This window comes from Alosa alosa, chromosome 3, assembly GCF_017589495.1.
Source record: "Alosa alosa isolate M-15738 ecotype Scorff River chromosome 3, AALO_Geno_1.1, whole genome shotgun sequence".
NCBI lineage: Eukaryota > Metazoa > Chordata > Actinopteri > Clupeiformes > Clupeidae > Alosa > Alosa alosa.
The window spans coordinates 5,737,392-5,748,572 of record NC_063191.1 but is presented as its reverse complement, the minus strand read 5'-3'; the positions used below and the strand labels follow the sequence as shown (position 1 = coordinate 5,748,572).

Sequence of the window (11,181 nt, the reverse complement as noted above, 5' to 3'; positions counted from 1 at the left end):
TCTCTCTTGAAGGATGATTACATTTACAATCCACACCACATCTACAACCTGTCATATGTGCTTTTTTTTACATTGTTTGTTCTGTAGGCTATTTTTTAAAAGGCCAGATGCAAATATGGAGCTATGGTTAACTGGACTCTGTCTTGTATACGAGTTAGGGCTGAACGATTCATCGAAGCTCGAATATTTCGATTACCAAAAAATTTCGAGGCAAAAACCCTGCCTCAAGCCTTAAATTCCTATGATGCCACTCATAATGCCAGGGATCTGATTGTTCCACACGGACTGTTGTTCAGGAAGCACACCACTAGCTGCGAATCGTGATACATTCTGAATTTAGCTGGATGATTATGGAGTCAAGATGTCCATAAATGGCAGAGAATGTCTAAAAGTTTTGGCCTGATGCGCCACCCTCCACCTATCTACTAATCACAAAGTCAGTAGTGTTTCGGTATCCGGGTTGGCAACCTCAAGTCAGAGGGGAGGGGGAGGGGATACACCTCTCCACAGTAATTTGAAAGTGATTGCCGTACCAGTTTTGGCCACAATCTTACATATGGTTCCTTTAACAACATAATATGGACAGCTTTGTTCACCCAGCTTGTCATGCACAAGAGGTTGCAATTTTACAGAGAACAATTTGAACATTATTTAATTGTTGGCACTGGCACTTATAAACACTAAAAGGGTAAATTGCAATAAATGGGCTTAGTTTTGGAGCCAAATGTTGGAGTTAATAAATACCTCTGTGCCAATTGCTTGATCATTTTACAGCAATGTCATTTTCGTGTTGCATTATTTGTTTTGGTCGTTTAAAAATGTAGCCTGTAGAGCAGCGCTCCACTCCTCAGCCCTGGTGCTGAATAGACCTGTAGAGCAGCACTCCACTCCTGGTGCTGATTAAACTACCTGTAAAGCAGCGCTCCTCTCCTGGTGCTGATTAAACTACCTGTAGAGCAGCACTCCACTCCTGGTGCTGATTAAACTACCTGTAAAGCAGCGCTCCTCTCCTGGTGCTGATTAAACTACCTGTAGAGCAGCGCTCCACTCCTGGTGCTGATTAGACCTGCAGCAGCTCCCTCCTGGTGCTGATTAAACTACCTGTAGAGAGCAGCACTCCCACTCCCTGGTGCTGATTAAACTACCTGTAGAGCAGCTCCACTCCCTGGTGCTGATTAAACTACCTGTAGAGCAGCGCTCCACTCCTGGTGCTGATTAGACCTGTAGAGCAGCGCTCTAACTCCTCAGCCCTGGTGCTCTGGCACACCACAGCAGCTCCAGCGTCCATGAGCAGGAGGAAATGGGCCGACAGTCACTGTGTCCAACCTGCAGATCGCCACAAGGGGGCAGCAGAGTGCTACACACTACAGTCCTCTGCAGAGATGGACTTCTGCCCCATCATCTCGTACCACGTGGTCCTTCCCAATGATGTGTCGCCCCTCTAGAGAACAATTTGAACTACAAGGCAATTGTGGGTTTTCCTTTTTATTTCAGTGCAAAGAAAGGATAATTTATGCTGACAAAATGGATCAGCTAATTGGTTTATTTCAATGCAAGCCAAATTAACCAAGTATAATATCATTCAATTCAAATAATTCTGACATGTGAAAGGAAAAAAAGAAAAAAATTACAATATTTTTGGTTAAATGCTACTGTGTGTTTGCAATGATTTTATGGGTGAATTTGTAGGCTTGACTTTGCACTTTCTCTAGATAACCAACTGCTGTGTTCCTTAATTCATAGAGCAGACTTAGAAGTAGAAATTAAGGGTCATTACAAATCATCCCACCTATGAGTAAACTATAACATGAAATATCAAGTTATTCATACCTGTCAATCATCAGAACAGGAGTTTCACTCCCTCTAGCAAAACTGGCCAATCAGAATCCTCTTCGGCCAAAGTCCCTCCCTCTGGCTCAACTCAACCTTGTTCAACAAGGAAGTAGGGAACTGAGGAAGACCGACTGGCACATCGTTTTTCTGTGAACTCTGTGAACAGGTACAAGTGTACAGGATACTTTTATATTCAATTAACAAACCAAATGCATGTCTCAAATGCATGTAGATGGACATGACAGCCTTGTGGATTTACAATTCATGCTGTAACAGGATCTTCAAGCTAATTTGAAAGCAAATTGTGTAAACAGCAATCAGTAAGTATTCAGTATTCTACAATGGCATCGAAATCTTTTTCCGAAGAGGACTTCACCTGTCCTGTGTGCTGTGACGTCTTCAAGGACCCTGTTGTCCTCTCATGCAGTCACAGCTTCTGTAAAGTCTGTCTGCAGCAGTTCTGGGAAACCAAAGGGTCAAGGGAATGTCCAGTCTGCAGGCGAAGGTCATCAAAGTATAATCCTCCTCGTAACCTCCACTTAAAAAACCTGTGTGAGACCTACTTACAGCAGAGAAGTCAGAGGGCTTCAGCAGGGTCTGAGGTGCTATGCAGTCTGCACAGTGAGAAACTCAAGCTCTTCTGTCTGGAGGATAAACAGCCTGTGTGTGTGGTGTGCAGAGACTCCAAAAAACACACTGGCCACAAATTTCACCCTGTTGATGAAGCAGCCCTTGACCGTAAGGTAAGATGTTTTTCGTCTTGATCATGATATGAGATTTAATCACCTGATTAATCGGAGATTAATGAACAACTGGTGTAAGAAAAGATGATGCCATATTCACTGAAGTCTGTTATTCATTCCAGGAGGAGCTCAAGATCAAACTGCAGCCCTTACAGAAGAAACTGAAGACCTTTGAGAAGACTAAAGTCACCTGTGATCAAACAGCAAAACACATCAAGGTAAGTAGAGGCACATTTTATGTAACATCTGTAGAGAGTGTGAATCATGTCAGATGTACCTGTCAGCTCATTATTTGTGATGAGTTTTTTTACACATTGACTTGCTGTAATGATGCAATTTGTTGCATAGAATCAGCAGAGATGTGAGTCACATGCACTTGTCATTACAAAATATTCTTAAAGGTCCAGTATGTTTGGAAATAATGGAAAATAAACTGTAACCATTCCAAAAATGATCACCATATGTTGTCAGAGAGTGAGGAAACACAATGAATTGAAGTAATGGCTATTTGACAACATTATTTAACCCGTGAAACCCCGTAAAACCCATGAAAAAAAAAATCAGTTACGGGGCGGAATCTCTTGGAATTTTCGTTTATGTTTTGAACGATTCATTCTAGAATAGCGTATTAAAGGAGAATTCCGGTGTGATATTGACCTAAAGTGTATTGAAACATGATAAATTGTGAACAATTATGTCTAATAGCCCATCTCGCTTGTCCCCTGCACTCCAAAAAATCTGGCGCTTAGTTAGCCTATGCTACCAACAGCTTTTTCAATAGTGGTGCTTCGGCATCGGGCTAGCCATGCAAATAAATCACTGTTTTACACCCATTTACGAGGCTCAATGTATCTCCACACTTAATTGGTAGACTTCCGAGGGCCCTGATATTTAAAACGACACATTGAGAACTTTGAAAAAGCACTGGTAGTTTACTTACAAGACGCATTTATACAGACTGTATCTTCCAAGTTTAAGCGTTTGCAGCCATCTTGAATTTAGTCACGATAAAGTCGAGCAACGAGTAAGAATGAACAGGTATGATAAGGGATCAGATTCCAAAAAATAATTAGTGGAAATGCATGGATTCCCAGTTTCTTCCAGTAGCAGCAACTGGAATCCATGCATTGTAAAACAGTGATTTATTTGCATGGCTAGTCTGATGCCGAAGCACCACTATTGAAAAAGCTGTTGGTAGCATCGGCTAACTAGCCTAGATTTTGGAGTGCAGGGGACAAGCCGAGATGGGCTATGAGACATACGCTCACACTCGTATCATGTTTCAATACACTTTAGGTTAATATCACACCGGAATTCTCCTTTAATAATGGGCTAGCGCGTCCTCCTATTTGGGTTGCCAAATTAGCAAAGGCCAACTGTCAACAGCTGTCAGTTGTAGTCATGAACGCCTATAAGAGGCAGGCAAATTAAAGGAGCGATTTGTAGGATTGTTACCGAACGCTCTGTAAGCCAAAATCAAAACACTGGTGAACATTCTCAAGACTACCAGACGCGAGCCTCTTCTGGGTTGCCAGATGTAATGAAGACTTAGCTAACGTTAGTTGACCTGCAGCTAATCTGAGTACCCAGAAGTTCGCATCATGCTGAACGAACCTGCAGCTGCTTTAACGTTTCTCCAACCATGACCCAGCTACACATTACAGAAACAGTGAAAACAAAAATTACCTCTCTAACCAACGTAACATATTTAGCTAAAGTTAGCAATGCAGATGAAGTTTAGCCTAGGCTACCTGTCGTGGAGAAATATGGCCAGCTCTAAGGCCAGACTTGATATTCTTCGGTTGATGACAAAGACGCCGCCATCTCAGGAAGCTCCTCCGATGTACACTTAATTTGTTTCTTGTTTTAATTTTGGAAATGTGCCTGCCTCTCGTAGGCGTTCATGACTACAACTGACATCAAGTTGACAGTTGGCCTTTGCTAAGTTGGCAACACAAATAGGAGGACACGCCAGCCCATTATTAATACGCTATTCTAGAATGAATCGTTCAAAACATAAACGAAAATTCCAAGAGATTCCGCCTCGTAACTAATTTTTTTCATGTGTTTTACGGGGTTTTACGGGTTATAGTAATGTTGTCAAATAAGCCATTACTTCAATTCATTGTGTTTCCTTACTCTCTGACAACATATGGTAATCATTTTTGGAATGGTTACAATTTATTTTCCATTATTTCCTACATACTCCTTTAAAGGAACTGCGTGTAGTTTTCCACTATCATGTTTGTACTCCTCAAATTCATGTTGAAAGAAAATACTCCAAGTTGGAACAAAATAGTCAGATGTCAAATATGTCCCCCAATGCTGTATAGCCTGTCTTGTGCACAGATGCCCTCTGTTCATGGAGCTTGAGCTCAAACAACTGGCTACACCAGACACGAGACACTGCACAAGGTAGAACAAGTTAGACCAGTCTACTAAAATGTAGTTGTACACTCCGTGAACAGAACACTTCTCTTGTGCACCTGATGTAGACCCCACCTGTCATCATGTTCCAGTAGCCTACACTACTCTTTGAATTTCCCCTTGGGGATCAATAAAGTATCTATCTATCTATCTATCTATCTATCTATCTATCTATCTATCTATCTATCTATCTATCTATCTATCTATCTATCTATCTATCTATCTATCTATCTATCTATCTATCTATCTATCTATCTATCTATCTATCTATCTATCTATCTATCTATCTATCTATCTATCTATCTATCTATCTATCATCTATCTATCTATCTATCTATCTATCTATCTATCTATCTATCTATCTATCTATCTATCTATCTATCTATCTATCTATCTATCTATCTATCTATCTATCTATCTATCTATCTATCTATCTATCTATCTATCTATCTATCTATCTATCTATCTATCTATCTATCTATCTATCTATCTATCTATCTATCTATCTATCTATCTATCTATCTATCTATCTATCTATCTATCTATCTATCTATCTATCTATCTATCTATCTATCTATCTATCTATCTATCTATCTATCTATCTATCTATCTATCTATCTATCTATCTATCTATCTATCTATCTATCTATCTATCTATCTATCTATCTATCTATCTATCTATCTATCTATCTATCTATCTATCTATCTATCTATCTATCTATCTATCTATCTATCTATCTATCTATCTATCTATCTATCTATCTATCTATCTATCTATCTATCTATCTATCTATCTATCTATCTATCTATCTATCTATCTATCTATCTATCTATCTATCTATCTATCTATCTATCTATCTATCTATCTATCTATCTATCTATCTATCTATCTATCTATCTATCTATCTATCTATCTATCTATCTATCTATCTATCTATCTATCTATCTATCTATCTATCTATCTATCTATCTATCTATCTATCTATCTATCTATCTATCTATCTATCTATCTATCTATCTATCTATCTATCTATCTATCTATCTATCTATCTATCTATCTATCTATCTATCTATCTATCTGCCTGCTGCCACTATATGTCAGTCTGACTGAAGTAGTGTTGTGCTGTGATTATTCTTTTTCTAAATGAGTAAACAACATAAATTGATATTATTCAGACTCAGGTCCTAAACACAGAGAGGCAAATCAAGGATGAGTTTGAGAAGCTTCATCAGTTTCTACGAGATGAAGAGGCGGCCAGGATAGCTGCACTGAGGGAGGAAGAGGAGCAGAAGAGTCAGATGATGAAGGAGAAGATTGAGAAGATGAACAGAGAGATCTCATTTCTTTCAGACACAATCAGAGCCATAGAGGAGGAGATGGGAGCTGATGATGTCACATTCTTGCAGGTAAGGACCATCCACTGTCTTTAAGGGTGTTAAATCTGAACATCTGATTACAGGTTTACTGTAATGATTACTGCTTTACTGTAATAGTTACTGGTTTACAGTAATGGTTACTGTAATGGTTACTGGTTTACTGTAATGATTACTGGTTTACTGTAATGGTTACTGTGATGGTTACTGGTTTACTGTAATGGTTACTGTAATGGTTACTGGTTTACTGTAATGGTTATGTGGTTTACTGTAATGGTTACTGGTTTACTGGGTTTACTGTAATGATTACTAGTTTACTGTAATGGTTATTGGTTTACTGAAACTGGTTTACTGAAACTGGTTTACTGTAATGATTACTAGTTTACTGTAATGGTTATTGGTTTACTGAAACTGGTTTACTGTAATGGTTACTGGTTTACTGTAATGGTTTTGTTGTTTACTGTAATGGTTACTGGTTTACTGTAACTGGTTTACTGTAATGGTTTCTGGTTTACTGTAATGATTACTCGTTTATTGTAATGGTTACTGGTTTACTGTAACTGGTTTACTGTAATGGTTACTGGTTTACTGTAATGGTTATGTGGTTTACTGTAATGGTTACTGGTTTACTGTAACTGGTTTACTGTAATGGTTATGTGGTTTACTGTAATGGTAACTGGTTTACTGTTGTGGTCAGGTGGTCATATTGTTTATTATGACAAAGTGCAGCAGGAACATGTCATTCTATTAGCCATCATTCTACACATCATGTTGTAAACAACATACTGCAGGCCTATTCAATATGATCTTTCCACTTACTACTAGCCTGCTTGCCTCATTGATTTTTAACAAATGATTATAGAGCCTACATTTCAGATGGGATGAAAGACCTGCATTAGTGTTCCTTCTTACATGATGGATGCAGCAGTCTGATGCTAAAGGAGCTGTTAAGCGCTCCTACTGTCCCGTGCAGGGATTGGCCATGATGGAGGCCAGTGTGTCCAACATCCTCCTCTCACCCACCACCTCAATGTAGTCCAGAGAGCAGCCCAGGAAAGAATGTCGCATTGTCACATACTGCGGTCTGTTAGTGAGGTAGTTGGTGTTACATGCAGCCAGGTGTCAGTCCACTTCTAGCTTTGTTTCACCTTCACCCTCAGCAGTGCTGCTGAAATGTATTGAAACTTTTGAAAATGTCTCTCACAGTCAGCATGTGGCTTATAGCCATATACGGTATGAATATTTCAGTTATTTCTCGCCTGTTTGCCTCACTGATTAATTGCATTTACTATAATTGTATTTACTGTATATTATGACATTTTTGGCTTGTGTGTTTCTTTGATCTTTATAACACTTATTACATACCTGTTTGCCTCACTCTTTAATTGAATGTATTAACCAGACACTGTATATAATATGACATTTCTGGCATGTGTGTTTCATTGGCCTTTATTACTGAGTGTGTTGCTGCTGTGTTGTGGGCCTGTGGAACCATAATGAATAATGAGGGACCTTAGAGAATGTGTGTAATGTGTGTGTGTGTTTGGTTGTATTAAATATTCCCTTGTTTATTACATTTCACTCTTTATATTTTTCCAGAACTACAAGAGCACAGTGGAAAGGTGAGTGATCTGCCTCCTGTCTCTCTCTCTTCTCTGTGGTTCTGAACCCAAACCCACAGCAGCACTGACTCCTGAATGTTATTCCAGAGCCCAGTGCACACTGCAGGATCCAGAGAGGGTTTCAGGAGCTCTGATCAATGTGGCAAAGCACCTGGGCAACCTGAAGTTCAGAGTCTGGGAGAAGATGCAGGAGACTGTTCAGTACAGTGAGTGAAACACAAACACACAAACTGTGTGCGTGTGCGTGTGTGTGTGTGTGCTCAGGAGGGAACAACACAACGAAAACACCAACAGTTTCTCTCTCCTTAATATTCCAAATATCCCAGACATAATCAGTAAGAATGTGACTATTGTTGAGATATTCTGATATTCTTTTGATTTGTATATGGACAACAATTCCAAGCTGTTAAAATACCTTGTACCATACACACACACAGACACACACTCTCACACACATACACTTACACAGTTACACTCATAATCATACTTGTACACATACACGTACACATACTATGAGGGGCCGTCTAGGCCTTAATTCATACTTGGTCTTACACACACTATCATAATCTTGCACATACACCACTATACTCATGCACACTCACTATTATAGTCATTTTACATGTATGTATGAGAGGGTATAATTAGTGTGTATGTGAGAGAGTATAGTAGTGTATGTGAAGGAGTATAGTAGTGAATGTGAGAGAGTATAGTAGTGTATGTGAGAGAGTAAAAAGTATAGTAGTGTATGTGAGAGAGTATAGTCGTATATGTGAGAGACTATAGTAGTGTATGCGAGAGAGTTTAGTAGTGTATGCGAGAAGGTATAGTAGTGAATGGTATGTGAGAGAGTATAGTAGTTCACCTAAAATATGACTTCGCCAGACAAAGAGGGCTCATTGGCGTGGGCCTACAATGAATGGTCACCCCTAATGTCTTTTGTAATTTGCATTCGGTTTGCAGTACCTAGTAGTTTAATATTTTAGTCACATAGACATGGCTGATTTTTTTTCCTCCCACCACTACGAACATTACTGACAGTGTAGGGTCCCCCCTTTCCTTGATTTTTGTGAATTGGCTAACTAGGGAGAAATGACAATCAGAACTGAAATCAAACTCCTTCCGTTTCATGCAAACTCTCCTTCCGTTTCATACCAAACCCTCACACACACCCACTATACTCTCACATACACCACTATACTCTCTCACATATACTACTATACACTCTCGCATACACTACTATACTCTCTCGCATACACTACTAAATTCTCTCACATAGCCTACACTATTCTCTCACATATACTACTAAACTCTCTCACATACACTACTATACTCTCTCACATACACTACTATACTCTTTACTCTCACATACGACTATACTCTCTCTCATTCACTACTATACTCCTTCACATACACTACTATACTCTCTCACATACAATCTAATTATACCCCTCCATACATACATGTAAAATGACTATATTAGTGGTGTGCATGGTATAGTGGTGTATGTGCAAGATTATGATAGTGTGTGTAAGACCAAGTATGAATTAAGGCCTAGACGGCCCCTCATACACATACACACACACACACACACACACAATCCACACACACACACACACACACACACACATACATACTCTCTTACACATACAAGTACACTCACGCACACACTCTCTCTCTCACGCCACACATACACACACTCAGACACATTTTTATATAGCTGTTGGTGCGTGTGTATGTAGCTGTGTGTGTGTGTGTTTGTGTGTGTGTGTGTGTGTGTGTGTGTGTGTGTTGTTCTCTTTTCATTCAGACCATTCTCGTTCCTCTCTGCAGCTCCTGTGACTCTGGATCCCAACACTGCAAATCCACAACTCATCCCGTCTGAGGATCTGACCAGTGTGAGATGGGGTGATGAGGAGCAGCAGCTTCCTGATAACCCAGAGAGATTTGATGAGTATGCCAGTGTCCTGGGCTCTGAGGGCTTTAACTCAGGGACTCACTGCTGGGATGTGGAGGTTGGGGAGAACACACAGTGGGGTGTGGGTGTGATGGCAGAGTCTCACCAGAGGAAGGGAGAATATGATGATGTGAGTGGAGAAGTGTACATGTGGTATGATGATGGTGAATATACAGCACATGCTCCCCCACAGCCTGACACACCCATCCCAGTGAAGCAGAAACTCCAGAGGATCAGAGTGCAGCTGGACTGGGACAGAAGAGAGCTGTCATTCTCTGACCCTGATAATAACACACACCTACACACTTTCAAACACACTTGCACTGAGAGAGTGTTTCCATACTTTAATGGCAGTAAGGAGTCTCCTATGAGGATCTTACCAGTGAAGGTTTCAGTAAGAGTAGAGCAGCCCAGTTAGAGCTGATAGTGTCTCTGTGTGGACCAGAACTGATCAGCATGAGGAGATGAATCAGTTAGAGGAGACTCTGAGGACTGAGAGATCACCAGCATGAGACAAACTGACTTTTTTTTTTATTCTCAATTTGTTGTATGGATGTCACTGTATAAAATATGTTTAAAGGGCTAAAGTTGAATAATATGTAAGTAAAGGAGTAGTTTAAGTTTCCATTGAAACACTATGGAACAGTTTAGTCATTTAACTCATAAATGCTGTTTCAAATAAATTTACCTAATCACAGAGATCATTCAAATGTTGCTAATAATGAAAATTATATTGTGAACATTTAGTAGTTGAGAGTATGTAATCAAAAGCCAAAGGTACCAAGAGGCCCTCCCTCTGAAATTGTGCATCTCCAGTAAAAATGAGTGAAAATATGACTTTACCCAGTCAACAATTAATGCTAAAATCAATGTGTTCTTCAATATGCTGTTATTCATGTTCCAGTGCCTTACACAGGCCTCACTAATTGTGATCAGGATTATGTATAAGACAGAACTAACTTACACTGAGCAGCCATGAGCCTGTTATGGGGCACACACAAATATGTACACAATCACACACACACACAAACACACACACTTTTCCATACAACTTGTCTTTTTAACTACTGTACGTATTGTGAACATATTGTGTCAGTGCATACAGTTATATTTTACAGATGTATTGTACATCAGACCAAAGTTGTGTACAATCTATAATAACGATAGATAGATAGATAGATAGATAGATAGATAGATAGATAGATAGATAGATAGATAGATAGATAGA

At 39.5% G+C, this 11,181-nt stretch overlaps 1 protein-coding gene and 1 long non-coding RNA gene across 5 annotated transcripts; one reads left to right on the top strand and one right to left on the bottom strand.

Moving 5' to 3' along the window:
* Positions 1-745: 745 nt before the first annotated feature.
* On the bottom strand, positions 746-2,482 carry LOC125291750. 4 transcript variants are annotated; one of them, XR_007193054.1, is made up of 5 exons: positions 2,401-2,482; positions 2,210-2,293; positions 1,831-1,989; positions 1,222-1,458; positions 746-1,066 (listed from the first exon to the last, which is right to left on the bottom strand). It is a non-coding gene; the product is annotated as an uncharacterized LOC125291750 (long non-coding RNA). The 4 variants fall into 4 exon arrangements; XR_007193052.1 differs by having other exon boundaries at positions 1,222-1,989; XR_007193053.1 differs by having other exon boundaries at positions 1,222-1,989; positions 2,210-2,326; positions 2,401-2,473.
* Positions 2,017-10,641, top strand: LOC125291704 (E3 ubiquitin-protein ligase TRIM35-like). The gene is made up of 6 exons (XM_048238542.1): positions 2,017-2,576; positions 2,699-2,794; positions 6,180-6,410; positions 7,977-7,999; positions 8,087-8,205; positions 9,830-10,641. Exons 1-6 carry the CDS (start codon positions 2,175-2,177, stop codon positions 10,369-10,371), a joined length of 1,413 nt encoding a protein of 470 aa, XP_048094499.1. The 5' UTR covers positions 2,017-2,174; the 3' UTR covers positions 10,372-10,641.
* Positions 10,642-11,181: the final 540 nt, after the last annotated feature.

Coding starts and splice junctions, on each gene's coding strand:
- LOC125291704 (XM_048238542.1), top strand. CDS start 2,175: ATGGCATCGAAATCTTTTTCCGAAGAGGACTTCACCTGTCCTGTGTGC. Junction 2,795..6,179: donor AAACAGCAAAACACATCAAG/GTAAGTAGAGGC, acceptor GATATTATTCAG/ACTCAGGTCCTAAACACAGA. Junction 8,206..9,829: donor GCAGGAGACTGTTCAGTACA/GTGAGTGAAACA, acceptor TCCTCTCTGCAG/CTCCTGTGACTCTGGATCCC.